At 38.4% G+C, this 16,475-nt stretch overlaps 1 protein-coding gene across 16 annotated transcripts in view; it reads right to left on the reverse strand.

The window, feature by feature from the left end:
• Window positions 1–16,475, reverse strand: part of LTBP1 (latent transforming growth factor beta binding protein 1) — a 461,939-nt gene that overhangs the window by 76,103 nt on the left and 369,361 nt on the right. For all 16 annotated transcript variants that reach the window (XM_055400890.2, XM_055400894.2, XM_055400891.2 and 13 more), the window contains one exon: window positions 14,016–14,141. In XM_055400890.2, the coding sequence (XP_055256865.2) occupies window positions 14,016–14,141 (126 nt within the window). The remainder of the gene's footprint in view (window positions 1–14,015; window positions 14,142–16,475) is intronic.

A 16,475-nucleotide genomic window follows, 5' to 3' on the forward strand; every position in this document is an offset into this window, starting at 1 on the left:
AATAAACACTTTGGACCCAATCCCTTCCTCAAATATAAATGGTAAACTGCCAGCTATAAATATTTTCTCCCTGAAGACTTTACTTTTCTACTGTATACAGATAAGTATTGTATAGAATTTCACTTTTCATTATGTGAAAGTAGAACTTAGGCCAATATGTTTTAGATCCCAAACTTAACTTTTGGTACATTTTATTTTCTTTCATTCACTATTCAGTTAAAAAATCATAGGAAAGCATTCTTTCAAAAACATATTTTAAAAACAGGGTTAGGAGTGATATAATAAAAAATACTCTAAAATGTAGAGGTAGGAAAGAAAGGAAAAGGAACAAAGAGATGAGACAAATGGAATACAGAGGTTGTACAGATTTGAATCTTCCAAATACCAGTAGTTAAATGTATACAAACTGAATTGTATACATGAATCAGAAAAGAACTAGTATATCCTTTTTATAAGAGAAAGAGCCTTTAACTATAAGAATACAGAAATATAGGAAAAGATACATTGTGTAAAATCTAACTGAAAAAAGCACATGAAAGATACAGTAGATTTAAAGATCAATAGATTCAAAAGTAAGATGCATTGATAGAAAAAGTGAAACTTCAAAGAGATGAAAGGTTCGATCCACCAGGAAAATACAAAAATTCTATATCTAATTCGACTGCCAGAAAATATATAAAACTAAATCCAGCAAACTAAAATCAGAAACAGATAAATCTCCATAATAATGGAGATTATAAAGTAATCCCTCAGTAAATTATGTAATAGGCAGACAAAAAACAGTGGCGTTATAGATGATATGAACAACACAATTTACAATTTATTACCACTTCTATGTAGTAGAGGTACTAGAAAGTATCAGGTAAGAAAAGGTGTAATTATTGAAAGAAAAATAAGACTAACTTTAAAAATAGCTGAAATAAAACTTTTTCAGCTATAACATAATGGTTTATGTACAAAATCCAAAAGAATCTGAATGTAAACTACTACAAATAAGTAAATTCAGTAATGTCATGGATACAAGGTCAATGTACAAAATGAAATGCAGCTCTATACACTAGTAAACAATTATAAGGGTTAAAAACCACTTTAAATACCATTTACAACAGTATAAAAATATTAAAAACCTCAGCATAAGTCTAAATATGTTGTGCAAGACTGTACACACAAAAACTGCAACAAAACACCACAGTAAATGAAAGAAAATCTAAACAAACTGAAGGATATGTCTTATTTGTGGACTGGAAGACTCAATATTGTAAAATATGAAACTTCCCAGATTAACCTGTTGAGTCAATACAATTCCAATCAAAATCCCAGTAGAGTTTGGGGTTTTTGTTTGTTTGCCTGTTTGTATTTTGGTGAAAATCAATAAGCTAATTATAAAACTTACATAGAAATGCAAAGGGTCAAGAATAGGCCTGACAATCTCAGTGAAGAACAAAATACTATAATTTAGAATTTACAGCACCATATATTTAAATTTACTATAAAGCTACTATAATTAGACAGTATGCTACAGGTGCAAGGTAGATAAATAAACCTATGGATAAAATGAAGGAAGAGAAAATAGGCCAATCTACATTTGAACACACGTTTCATGACAGAGTTACCATTGTAGATCAGTGGAAAAGGGGTACGTTTCTCTAACAGTGATGACCCAAGGGGAAATCCATTTAAGAAAAAAAAGTAAATCTTGACCTCTATTTCATACCATATGCAAAGATCAATTTCAGGGCAAGGACAGTTCCAAATGTAAAATATAAAATAAAGCTTTCAGAAGAAAATATAAAAGAGTATCAAAGATTACAAACTCAAAAAGTACTGATCTCAAAATAACAAAATACTAGAAACTTCATTAAAATTAAGGACTTGGGTTCATCTGAAGTTACCATTGACAGGATTGTATTTAGCATCTCCTCTGGAAGGGATGTGTTATACAGAAGCAGACAAAACAATACTGAAAGAGCCGATATACAGGTGCGAAAACTTGTTCTACATCAATCCTCATAAGAGGAATGCAAATCGACACCGTGACGAGATCCCATTAGTTAGCATGACTAATCTTTAAAAGGACTAACCATTCCAACTGTTGATAGAGATGTGGCACTGGAAGTCTCACACTTAGCTGGTAGCAGTGTAAATTAACACTCTGAAAAACTGGCTGTGAAAATGAGACATACATATGATCTGTATCTGTACCTATAAATCACATGTGTGCATGCTAAGTCGTTTCAGTCGTGTCCAGCTCTCTGTGACCTTACGGACTGTAGCCCTCCAGGCCCCTCTGTCCATGGGATTCTCCAGGCAAGAATACTGGAGTACACAACCAGGTAACATATCCAACAGAAACGAGAGATTATGTCAATCAAAAGGCATGCTCAAGATTAGTCACTAAAGCTCAATTTACAACAGTCCCAAAGTAATCCAAATGCCCATCAACAATAGAATGGATACATAATTGTAGTATATTCATACAAAGAAATATGTGAAGATAAAGTACTGCTACATGTAACATCTGAGCTTCCCTGGTGGCTCAGATGGTAAAGCGTCTGCCCGCAATGTGGGAGACCTGGGTTCGATCCCTGGGTCGGGAAGATCTCCTGGAGAAGGAAACGGCAACCCACTCCAGTACTCTTGCCTGGAGAACCCCACGGACGGAGGAGCCTGGTAGTCTGCAGTCCATGGGGTCGCAAAGAGTCGGATACGACTGAGCGACTTCACTTCACTTCTTCACATGTAACACAGGTGAAGTTCACAAGCATACTGTTGCACAAAATAAGCCAGACAAATGAGTAACTACTACATGATTCTATGAATATAATGTTCAAAAACAAGCACAACAAAGCCCTGGTAATGCAGACAAAACCATGGGTACTGCTGTGTGTGGGTATTGAGGAAGGGATGGGTAATAATTGGAAAGAAGCTTGAGAGAGGGTTCAGGAGGCTTGCTACCAAGTGTCCTCACTCTCTGAAAGTTTACCAAAAGTACCCTATGATTGATTCATTTTTCTTTATATATTTTAAGCAATTTAAAATGCTACTGGAAAGAAAAAATGCCAGTCCACACTCCTATATTTCTTGGTTAAAGACAATCTTAACTATTCAAAAGCTTGTTCTATCTCTTTCCCCTTGGTAAGACTTATTAGACTAAAACATTAAGGGACTGAGTAGTAACCCTGGTCGCCACTCCCTATCTGTCCATTGTAAGCCACTGAAATTCTCTGAAACTTCAATTTCCTCCATATGCAAATGAAGTCAAATTATTTTTTTTTCATACAGGTGAAAATGAGAACCAATGTAACTATACATATTTTCTTAAAATTTTATCTTTTCTATGTGATCCACTGTAAGTCAAGGGAATCAATTGAATACTGTCCAGACTATGCTACTATTTTTTTGTCTTGTAGAAGGTGTTTGAGCATTACTATGGAACAAATTTTTTAATCACTTCTTTAGAATTATTCAGAACAGACTGAAATCCTAATGTTCTAGGACATATGGTTTTAGAAATTATGAATATTTAAACAGACAACAGGAAATGGAAAAAGGATACATGTGATGTGTGAAAGGGAGCATTACTGATAAGACACTAGGTCAGTCCAGCTCCCTAGGCCCTCACTGGCAACACTCCCTCCCAAGTGCATCTGAACTGCTCAGAGTAGGTTCCTAGTTCTCTTCTCTTTCTGAAACTTGCATGTCCTTTCATAAGCTTAAAATTACTACAGTTAGTAAATGTCTTTCTGCATGAGGATAAAATATAAAATTAATGGGCTTTTAAATTTTGTGGGTTTTTCCTGAAGATCTAAAAAAGCCCTAAGAACTTTTCAAATATTTAAATTATATCCCTTGTTCTTATTTCCATATGACTTTTGAAGACAAGGAAGTGGAATAAATGTACAGAAGATGATTATCTCTATCATTTAGACTAAGGCCAAGGATGAAAATCCTCATGAATGAAATCATTTTAAATCAACTGCTTAAAAAAACAAAACAAACTGAAGAAGCGTAGTTTGGCTTTTACATTTCCAACTGTATTATCAAGCTCCTGCAGTGAAAGACTAAGGAAACAGGGAAAGGGATCTGTGGCCACTTCTCATCAAGGGAGCCCACAAAGCTCAGGTTCTGCAGCCGGAAAGGGCATCTGTGTCACTAAACATCCCTGAAAGGCTCCAGTTTGCACTGGCTTCAGATCCTCCCCCTCAGAGAACAGGGCATGAGTGGAGCAGAGAGGTGCTGCCTGAGGAAACCATTACAAGGGCCAGATGTTTGTTCAATTGTGATAAAACCTCGGTACTATAGGTGCAAATCCCAAACTGAGTATCTGTGACATTTAAGGAAAAATTCCGAGTTGAAGAGTAGTATATTCTTAATCAGACACGGAGCACTTTTTCTTTTTAGAAAAGCAAAAGCTATAAATGCAATAAATCATCTGTGTTTCTTTCCAGAGAAAGAGAAGCAAAGTGATTTCTGAACTTAAAAAGTCATTTTCTTATTTCTTCCTATGATAGACTGACAGAACATTATATAAAAACAGAAATTTAATAAGTATTTGAATTTGACACAAACACAATTTCTAAAAATTTATAGAGAAGAAATGAGAAGAAAGCTTTAAAAAAAAAAAAACCACACCTTTTTCTACTCCCAAAGGTAAACAATAATTCTAATTTACTGTCATGTAACAGAATATCACATAAGTGGGGTATTTTAATAAATTCTCCAAATAAATCCAAGGCCATTCAGAAAAAGTTCCCCAAATTTTAATTGCATATTTTTTCTACCACAATTACGTGAAACAGATACTATGTATGAAATACATATCTTGCATATTCACATGGTTTCAGTTTTTAAAATGACAACAATTTTGTTTTAACATATTTATTTATAACAATTTGGATTATCTTTGCATTCATTTAATGGTTTTACATTTTTACACCTGAGCTGTTCTAAAAATACATATAATATCTTATTCTAACTTCAGAGCCATGCTGTGCATTTTCTCTTCTCATATAGTATTTCTTACACTAAGAGGTGTTGCCAGTGAGACTGGGAGAAAACCCTAACCACAGGCCAAACACATCAAACCCCAGATTCATCTTTCTGACACTCAGGCCCCAGAGGCAATATAAGAGCAGCCAAAAGAATTCCCATTTTTTTACTATTATAATTTTTCTTTCTATATTCATACAGGATGCCAAGAAAGATGAGTTTTGAAACCACAGAAAATAGTACCTCTAGAAATAACAATGCTGATACTTAAATGCAAACAAGTGTTAGCATGAACGATCAGTTTACTGGCAACTGACACATCAAACACTTAAAAACTTGAAATACTTGGGGAGTAAACAGGCAAAGTCAGTCAGATGGAATGCTTAGGGAAAACAAAGGGTGAGGAATTAAAGCAAATTATGTATAAATGAGTTACTGTACCATATTCTAATGACTTTAATAAATTGGGACTTAAATGTAGAAAAAATATAGTAGTAATTAATTTATATCTAGACTTGGACTTTGAATTGCCAGACTATTTAATTCACAAATACATAATTGAGTGTCGCATATTTTCTGAGCACAGATCAAATAAAAATAAACAGGTTTTAAATGCCCCTTCCTTTTAGGTACCCACATATGAAGGTAAACACATGGCAATAACTAGGGTGTCAGTATAAGAAGTGCTAAAATACTAACAATAATTCACATCCATAGACCATATTCTAGGGACCAAACTCCATTCCAAGTGTGTGTTAATACTTGCCAACACCCATCGACATGCTTAATTCTTCCAAAAACTCCTACAAAAAAATGTAGGTGCTGGATTTTATGCTTATTATGCAATGCAGAACAGAAATATATGACTCATGTGAGTCAAGTCCACACAACTTGAAAGTGCTGGAGCAAGACTTCAAGCCCATTTGAATTCCACAGCCCAACTTTTTAGCCACTGCTGTACCCAGTTACCAAGCAGAGTGTGCTTTAGGGAGTCAGATCTTCAAAAAATAGGGAAGGCTTTGCACTAAGTCCCTTCATTCATTCATGAAGTACTGTGTTGGCCAAAAAGTTTCTTTAAGTAAAAATAAGACCTATTTTTCATTTTCACTAAGAACTTTATTGAATGCATTCACTAACCAAATGACTCTTTTGGCCATCCCAATTTTTACTGGCCCTACCTAACATTCTCAAAGGCACAAAATTATGAACAAAACAGACAAAGATTCATGTCTTAAGAGCCTGAGTGTCTAGCAGGAAGATTGGACAATAAACAAGACAAAGAAGTAGAATAAGGTAGTTTAAAAAAGAGAGAGAAAACAGAAATGTGGGGAGTGGGTAAAGGTGGGAAAAGGATGATTAGAGAGGCTCAGTGACAGATGAACAGATAAAGAGGATGTGACACGTATATACAATAGAATACTGCTTGACCATAAAAAAGAACTAAATAATGCCACTTGCAGCAAAATGGACACACGAGATCATCACACTAAGTGTGAATCAGAAAGTCAAATACCATATGATATCACAAGGTCCGTCTAGTCAAGGCAATGGTTTTTCCCGTGGTCATGTATGGATGTGAGAGTTGGACTGTGAAGAAAGCTGATCGCCGAAGAATCGATGCTTCTGAACTGTGGTGTTGGAGAAGACTCTTGAGAGTCCCTTATATTGCAAGGAGATCCAACCAGTCCATTCTAAAGGAGATCAATCCTGGGTGTTCATTGGAGGGACTGATGCTAAAGCTGAAACTGCAGTACTTTGGCCACCTCATGAGACGAGTTGACTCACTGGAAAAGACTCTGATGCTGGGAAAGGTTGGGGGCGGGAGGAGAAGGGGACGACCGAGAATGAGATGGCTGGATGGCATCACCAACTCTGTGGACATGAGTTTGAGTGAACTCCGGGAGTTGGTGATGGACAGGGAGGCCTGGCGTGCTGTGATTCATGGGGTCGCGGAAAGTCGGACACGACTGAGTGACTGAACTGAACTGAACATGTGGAGTCAAAAATATGACACAAGTAAACCTATCTATGAAAGAATCAGGGACATAGAGAATAGATTGCTGGTTGCCAAGGGAGAGGGTGAGAGGGGGATGGATTGGGTGTTTGGGATTAGCAGATACAAACTGGTATATATAGAACGGATAAACAACAAGGTCCTATGTACAGCTCAGGGAGCTATATTCAATATCCTGTGATAAGCCATAATGGGAAAGAATATGAAAGATCTTTTTCATATTCTTTCCCATTATGGCTTATCACAGGATATTGAATATGAATGATATTCAACAATGATACTGAATAATACATGATAATGTATTAATTATTGCTATACAGCTGTATAGCAATAATTAATACATTATTGTATAAATTAACCATACTTCAAAAAAATGAGAAAAAAAAAGGACTTAATGAGAAAGTGACATTAAATAAAGACCTATAGTAGATAAGAGGTAACAATCAATGTACTTCTTGTTAGTATAATAAATTTCCTTATTTTAAGCTGCTCATTGTAACCAAAGCAAACAAATGAATATTTAACCTACCTACCTATATGTTTGTTGTGAAAATTAAAAGAGAAAATAGGTACAGCACAGTTAGCATATGTGCCTGGCTCCTAACAAGAACTCAGTGAATGCTGGCTATTACTATTCTGTTCCGTTCAGTCGCTCAGTCGTGTCCAACTCTTTGCGACCCCGTGGACTGTAGCCTACCAGGCTTCTCCGTCCATGGGATTCTCCAGGCAAGAATACTGGAGTGGGTTACCATTTCCTTCTCCAGGGGATCTTCCCGACCCAGGGATCGAACCCAGGTCTTCTGCATTGGAGGCAGACGCTTTAACCTCTGAGCCACCAGGGAAGCCCATTACTGCTTTTGTTTTAATAAAGTCATGAAATCAGCTATGTGAAGTTTCTCCAGTATACTCATACAGGGTGTCCAAGACAACCACATCATACTTTCTGTTAGATGCCTACAAAGTAACTGATTCTGGACTCAATATATTAAGCATTACAATTTAGGTCTAAAGTACAAAAATATCATTGACAACAACCTTCCATGAGATAGTTCTTTCATGAGAACTTGGGTTACTGATGACATCCAAAGAGTCATCAAAATAGATGCAAGAAGCTCTCGGCACCCAGATATGAGCTGGGGGACACAGGAGAAGGTGTGAGGGGCAGCCTGCCTGTTCACAGACTGCCCTTTCTGGAAGCTTCACGTCTATTTTTTGGCTGAAAGGAAAAGTGTTTACTTCTATGAACAAACGATTTTCCATAGCTCTGGGGTATGAAAAGGTCAGTAGCGATAAAAGGCTTAGGAAGAGCTCTCGAATTATTTGCCACCATTGTGAATTTCTTTATAAAAATGTTGATATATGGAGGACAATCAAGCAACGCATGGAAAATATGTATTCCAGGTCCAAAAGCAGCTTATTCCAGCAAGATTTCCTCAGCTCTCTCCCTAATGATTTAAACATCCATTTCATTCACTTCTGCAGAAGTACATTCACAGGAGGAGTGAGTGTGAAGAACAGTAGCCCTTATAGCAAGAGGCCACTTCCTTTCCTTACCTGGAATGCTGTCTGATCCTTTTTCACACAAGGGAGGGAAAGGATCCTGTTGTTAAGCTAAATTCCCTGCCTTTAGCAAAGAAACACTCTGGTTGCATTCTCTTACTAGATTTTTTTTTTTTTTTTTCATTTTCCAAGCCTAAAAGTACTAAAAAACCTAAAAATCTTTGGTCCAAGTAGCCAGATGTAATATATTATTGTGTCAGGGTACTTCAATGTCCTACTTGGCTAAGTCATTTTCAAAAATATTTTCTCTTTGGTGATAGACATAAAGTTCTATCTCCATGCCACAAAACCACCAACTGCCTTGGAGTGCTGTCAACATGGTTTTATACTTTCTTTCTACACTGCTCGTGGAAAATGTACCTCAAAGTTTAAAAACAAAACCACACTCACTCCCAGTTCATTTTTCTTTCTTTGATTTGGCAAAGGTTGTCCTTAGTGTGTTTTCTGGTTCCCAACGCACACAAAATTGACCTAAGAGTTTGGACCCAAATTTTTTTAATCTTTCTGATACCACCTTTCTCAGTTAATTTCATGAAGCCAGCCATTCTTATCACTTGCATTTGTTGTGTTTTTCCACCCAAATGAATGAGTTAGTAAGAAGCAGTTTATGGTAGATATCTAAACAGGTTACAGGATTACAGACTATAGCCGTTCAACAATAAGACTTGATTCTTGGCGTGCTTTGGGTTTCAGAGTTAAATTCAATGTTCCAAAAGTCCCCTTCCAATCCTACAGGTCTCAATTTTTAAATCAATATGAGAGATGCTTTGAATGTGAGAGCAGAAGTTCCTGATCACATACTCCATCTGGGGTGCTTTTTTGAAAAGTAAGAAACAAACAACAACATTCAGAGGAGAAAAAGATAGCAGTCAAATACAGAATTGAACTTAAAGGGTTTTTTTTTTTTTACTGACAAAAAATAATTTTTTTTCAGGTTAATTTCAGGAATGTCTGATTTTTAAAAGCAGACTTTAAAGAGCAGTTTTGGGGTCACAATAACGTTTCACAGGCAGTTTCCTTATTCCTCTTGTTTTCCCAAAACCGTCTCCTCCCCTAGCTTCTCCCACTGTCAACCACCCCCACCAGAGTAGTACATTTGCTATGACTGATGAACCTACACTGACACATCATTAGCAAGAAAAGCCCATAATTCACATCGGGCTTGCTCTTGGTATCATACTCTGATTTTTTATTCCCGTCTGGACAACAGAACTCACATGTTGGCAACTAGAAAGAGGCCTTCAGCAGACAATCTTATATCATCCTATCTATTCATTGACAGGCTATTATCACTTAGCCAGTTGATGACCAGTTTGAAAAAGAAAAGCACTTAACATGGCTTCATTTGTTACTCAGACACAATTTTGGCATTACTTTCATTAATCTACATTATAGAGGCAGAATGGCCAGCTGTGACTATCCTAGTTGGTAACTTCCATTCTTTGCTCTAGCCCTCAGACACCCATTACTCTGCTCTCTTTAAAGAGGTTTACCACTTTATAGCATATTATATAGCTGACATTAATTTACTGTCCCCAAGAAAGTGGAGCTATTCTTTGTTCAGAGACATCACCCTGGTTTCTAGGAGTGGCCAGTATATAGTAGACATGCAATAAATATTTGTCAAATGGATGAATGAACAAGGATGCTTTCTAAAGGACATGATTTTAGGGAGTGATTTCGGTCACAGTTTAGAGACCTAATTCGTCATGACTAACCAGGTTCCATAAGTCACTGATGCTCCCATTGTGCAGCTAGGCTCCTCGGAGGTGCCTGCTAGACCAGTGTGGCCAGTGTATTATGCCAATAGACTAGAAACTACAGTGGAGTCTAGAGATGCCTGATGTCCCTTTTCATCTGTTGTCATACAAGGTCTCAATCGACATGGACAGCCAACTGGGAGAGCACAGCCATCCCTGGCCAAGAGCAGCCCTCCCAGAGGCACGTGAACAGAGTGATGCCAAGTCAGAGGCCAGGAGGCATTTCTCCATGGGAGCCAGGGCACGGACATGGTGACACTGAGGATTCTGTCACAAGTTTCCCCAGTCTTCTTCCCACTCACTCACATCCTGCTGCCGATGAAGAAACGAAACTCTGAGTCAGCTTACAAATGGGAGGATACATATTTTTCCTACGAACCTACACTGATATATCATTATCAAGCAAATTTGAATTCTGTAATTTAAAAAGTGGGGGAAAATAAAGGAACCAAAGAACTGGGACTTTTTAAAACAGACAGGCCAATTTAAGATATAAAACAGTGAGCTGAAAGAAGTCAAAAGTCTCTTTTGCTTTCCTACACAATCTCTGGCTAGAGGGTGTAAAGGAGGGTGGCAGGAGGAGAAGAACCACAGTTACAAGAAGAAAAGAAAGAATGACAGAAGTGGAAGCAAATCAAAAGGGCCTTGCTTCCCTGGACTTTCCTGACCATTGACATGTAGGACTTGGAAAAAAAAAAACTGTAAGTTATAGATTATATATGTGCCATACCCTGTATTTTTTTATATCCTTTAAATATAACCATGTTATATTATTTAAATACAAAAACATAATTTCAATATGTACTATTTACTTATTTATCCCTGAATCTCTTCCTGGAATGCAGGTTCCACGTGGACAAGAACAGGGTGTATTTTGCCCTCAGAACACTAACAGTGCCTGGCACGAGACAGGCGCTCTGTCACGAGCAAATGAATGAACAAATAGCTGCACACCCACCACTTACTTCCTATTCCAAGTTCAACTTTCACTTGTTCTTTATGTCACGTGGGAAAAACAAGACGCTTTTCCATCCTCTCCCACATACGTGCTCCCAGAGGAGCATAAGAGAAAGGATGGAGCCAGTGGTGCTGTTTTTATTTTCAAAGACTCGATCCTGCTACTTGATACCTGAGACAGTTGATATTGACAGAACGCCTCTTCATTGTGTTTCAATTTCTGTGAACAGATGCGGATAGTTCTCCAAGTCATGGGGGATTAGGGAAGGGCCCTCCTCCCCTCAGCTGGGCAGGATTCCTTCAGCCCTGCTTGAAGCAAGGTATGCCAGCCCTCGTGCCCATGTGGCTTCAGCTGCTTTAATTAGAAGTTAGGCAGTAAGCTGATGGATGGGCACAAAGCAAGAGTGCCAGCCACTTCTCGGTGTTAATGCAAATCCCATACACATCAGCTCCATAGCGAAATCCCAATCACATGGACTGGCTTCGTCCTACACCACTACCAGGGGTAGAATCAAGACATATTGCTACTGTCACAAGCTTCAAACTAAGTCCAATGAAAGAAAATTTGAGCCAGTTTAATCTACTGGATTAAGACCATAAAAAATGAAAATCTTGCAAAGCTTATTCAAGAAAGAGATTAACATGCCTAATAATGAGGGGGTTTTCAAGTTATGCTGCCAGGTATCAGCACAATATTCTAAAGTATTTACTTTGTTACTTTTGTAAAAATTGTCCAGATTCTGGAGTAAAAAATATGGAACAAGGGTCAAAGACAGTATACTAAAGTACAGGAATTTACAAAGCCCTAAAAGTTTTCTAAAAACACAGTTTAAAATTCAAATCCCCGCCAAGTAAATGCCTAAACAAATTAGAACTGCAACTAAGTTACAGTGATTATATAACGCTTGAGTTGCAGAAATAAAGATTTTAAAAGACACAGATTTAAAGAAAAAGTACAAAGTACAAAAGAAAAAACAAACGTTGAGTATGTTTATACTGGTATATGGCTTTGACTGGTAAGCACTTGAAATGACTTATACATTGTTTTAAACACAGTTTCTGCATGGCCCAGCTACTGGTATCTGTAACTTGGACCATTTCTCAGCTAAGGAAGACCTTACCAGCCATGTTTTACAGCTAGCTGAAGAAGCAAACCTGCACCCTTCTAGAAGGCAGGAAAATGAACATTCTGAAAATTTCATTTCTTCAGTCACTCAAGTCTGCTAACACCCTATCTTCTCTACCAGGGAATTCTGTGATCCCACCAGAAGGCCTGCATTCATGCTCTCACGAGCTCTAGTCTCAGAGCTCTAAATATAAAATTAATTAAAAACTCAGACCACTGAAACATGGAGTAAACCTCTCATGAGCATCTTCTTTATGATATTTTTCTCCATTTCCCCACTTTTGATCACTTCCAAACCCCTCATAATCTTTAAACCCTACCCTGCACTATGTCTCTTTCACTTGAAGCCAAATCTGGCATTCATGTTTTGTCTACTCAGCAGGAGAGCAATTTCAACAATCTCCTGCTTTTCACAAGATCAGTTTATTCTTCTCAGTAAAATAATTCGTTTCAGATGAACCTGGTAGCCGGTCCTCGGCTCGATTCCACTGTGGTGTGAGTAAAGAGAGAACACACTTCCTGCTCCACTCCTTTTTAAAGCAAAGACACTAAGTCCTATCACAGGCCCAGAACAGAACCTTCATACTTCTTTAAAACAGAGCTGGGTTTTGATAACCTAGATTCTCAAAGGGATGGATGAAAAATTATGATTACAGGACTCTTCTCAGTTTACTTTTATAAAGGTTCAGATGAATTATTCTTCAATTTATCAAACTATCATAAGTCATCAAGAACATAAATCTTATGTATATAACCAGTGCTGCAGCCCTGCAAACATAAAGAGGTTGCCAATAGGAAGCCAACATGTTATCTTAATGTCTTACAACTTAATTTGCTCCTGCTGCTGCTGCTAAGTCGCTTCAGTCGTGTCCGACTCTGTGCGACCCCATAGATGGCAGCCCACCAGGCTCCTCTGTCCCTGGGATTCTCCAGGCAAGAACACCAGAGTGGGTTGCCATTTCCTTCTCTAATGCATAACAGTGAAAAGTGAAAGTGAAGTCGCTCAGTCGTGTCCGACTCTGAGCGACCCCATGGACTGCAGCCCACCAGGCTCCTCCGTCCATGGGATTTTCCAGGCAAGAGTACCGGAGTGGGGTGCCATTGCCTTCTCCAATTTGCTCCTAGGATATAATAAATACTGAAAGGTAGGAAAATATGCTGGTTCAGAGCAAAGAATCTTAGAGGAATAACTCTGGAAAATCTCTGCTAACAGTGATACACAGAAAAATCAAGCAAGACATGTTTATATACAGAATGATACAGATGATCTATATGAAGCAAAATCAAAATCAACAGTCTTGGGTTACGTCAAGGATGTTGCTCCGTTTTCCTTTCGGTCTCCCACGTGCACCTAAAATCATCACCTCCCGCACATTTTGACTCATTAATTCAGACCAGTCATGGAATCACCTGTGAGTATTTTCACTACTACAATAGCAGTTTATCCTGTCTGTAAATCCTAGCCACCTTGAGCTGCATTTCAGGGAGGGGTCCCGTTGGTACATATGTGCTCCAAGGCCTTAAATCATGAGTGCCGATTAAAATAGAGAGGCATCTCCTCTCTGCTTTATCATGCAATAATTACATGAGGTCTTATTGTTCATCTTACCTTCACACGTTCGTCCATCTGCAGAGATTGAGAAACCCTGTTCGCAGACACAGTGAAAAGAACTGTCTGTGTTTAGACATTCTCCATGAGGACCACAGAGTCCGGGTTGTTCACATTCGTTAATATCTGGAATCAAGAAGAGTTGCACATACTTGAAAAAAATCTGTTTTGCTTTCTGATGATATCAGATAAGACAGGAAGCATAATCTTATTACAAAATGGCCAGACGTGTATTTGGTGGCACACTACAGTTTGTATACACACCAGACCACAAGTTGGACTGTCAGGAGAGAGAAACTACTTGGGTTGAATCATAGGAAATAGCCAATGTTCACCATTTTTATCCTAAAAAAAGCAAGTTCATAGGTTCAAATCAAGGGTACCCTTTAAAATAAATATATATATATATAATTTATGTTTATATATATAGGAGGCTTGAGGGTATCTAATAAATTAAGTCTTTTGTGAAATATTCTTCAGTGTGAATACTGTGTTCTCCTTCATCTTCTTCCACCATGATGCAAACAGCTCTCTTGTGGCCTGTATGTCTTCTCAAGTCCAAGCCTATCCATCCCTGGGAAGTGAACTGAAAGGCGAGGCTGGACATGTCTAACGGTGTTTGACTCAAAAATGGCACCTCTCAAATGTCTGAATATACAAAGGAAATTGACTCCAATCTATTTCACCGAAAATGGATACAAGAAATAAAGTATAAGAAAAATGTGGTCTTTAATATTTGTAAAAGCTTTTTGATGATGAAATTAGTGGATGAGCATCCAGCGCTTAGTGCAGTACTCAGTTCCATCAAGGTCAAAAAAGTGGTAATGATTATTACTAAGACTCACGAACAAACCATGCTGTAGTTGTGTTGACTACTGTGTGTTGACCATCTCAAACTCTGCTTGTCCTCAGTGAAGAAAGAGTATGTTCCCTCCAGCCAGGGTGATGATGTACTTCTAAATGCTAACAATGCAGGAAGTGTCTGGTGTCCACGCAATGTTCTTTCAAAGCAGTCCTAATGATGCTGGCTAAAAGCACCTGAAGGGGACAATGTAGGGAATCACGGAGAATGACTCACCGAGTCACGATGGTGCTGACACGCATGACTGCCTGTGTGCACTGCATTTTAACTGCTGTTTGTCTCCTCTGTGTCCCTCTCACACCTACTGCGTCTTCAAGAGAACTGCATACTTTAACTCTGAGTCCACCTCCCGGTATAGCAAGTGAAGAGTGTATTACGAATACTTGTGCACCAAAAACTCTCAGTTTTGTTCATTCTGTTCGAACTGAACAGCAATTGATTAAGGTTCTCTTAGTCAATTGGAGTCATAAAGGTGTCACATATCCTAGGCACCATCCAAGCAGTAGCCCTACTAAGGTCATTTTCCTGTCTTTCTGAAGTCATTTCTTACTAACGGGGTCCTCGGGCTTCCTTGGTGGCTCAGTGGTAAAGAATCCACCTGCCAAGGCAGGAGACATGGGTTTGATCCTTGGGTCAGGAAGATCCCCTGGAAAAGGAAATGGCAACCCACTCTAGTATTCTTGCCTGGGGAATCACATGGACAAAGGAGCCTGGCGGCTACAGTCCATGGGGTTGCAGAAGAGTCAGATACGACTTAGCAACTAAACAACAAATAGGCCCTCAACACATCATCTTAAAAATCCATCTTTAATGTGGTACATATATACAATGGACTAGTACTCAGCCATTAAAACAGAATGAAATAATGCCATCTGCAGCAAGATAAGTGGACCCAGAGAGTGTCACACAGAGTGAAAAGGAGAAATATCATATGACATCTCTTTCATGTGAAATCTAAAAACAAAGGATACGAAACAGAAACAGACTCACAGACTTCAAGAATATTTTTATGGTTGCCAGGGGAAGGATGTAGGGAAGGGATAGTTAGGGAGTCTGGGACGAACACGTACACACTGTTATATTTAAAATATTTAAAATGGATCATCAACAAGGACCTACTGGATAGCACATGGAACTCTGCTCAATGTTATGTGGCAGCCTGGATGGGAGGGGAGTTTGGGGGAGAATGAACAGAGGTATATGTATGGCTGAATCCCTTCAGAATTCATCTGAAACCATCACAATATTATTAATCGGCTATACCCCTATGCAAAATAAAAAAACAATTTTCAAGTCCATCTTAAATTCAATTAAAAACTTTTACTGATGGTTTCCTAAAAGATGGTTGAGTAGGCAGGGGTCCATACTGTAGTGAAGCTCACAGTATGATCGGGGAGGCAGAAAGCAGGACAAATAAGTATAAAGTTGAATGGGAGCACGGAAAACATACAGATGAGAGGCCTTTACAGTGACCCAGAGAACATGCTTAGCCACCAAGCTGGCAGCTCCCCTCCTCCAGAGAGTCACTCCCTTCCCTGTATCCAGGGTCTCCTGGGGCTCTTCTTCACGTCTGTTCCTCTCATCGTGTAACGGGAATT

The sequence above is a fragment of the Moschus berezovskii genome, chromosome 11 (genome assembly GCF_049115385.1).
Source record: "Moschus berezovskii isolate FMDL1 chromosome 11, NW_MosBer_1.0, whole genome shotgun sequence".
NCBI classification, from domain to species: Eukaryota; Metazoa; Chordata; class Mammalia; order Artiodactyla; family Moschidae; genus Moschus; species Moschus berezovskii.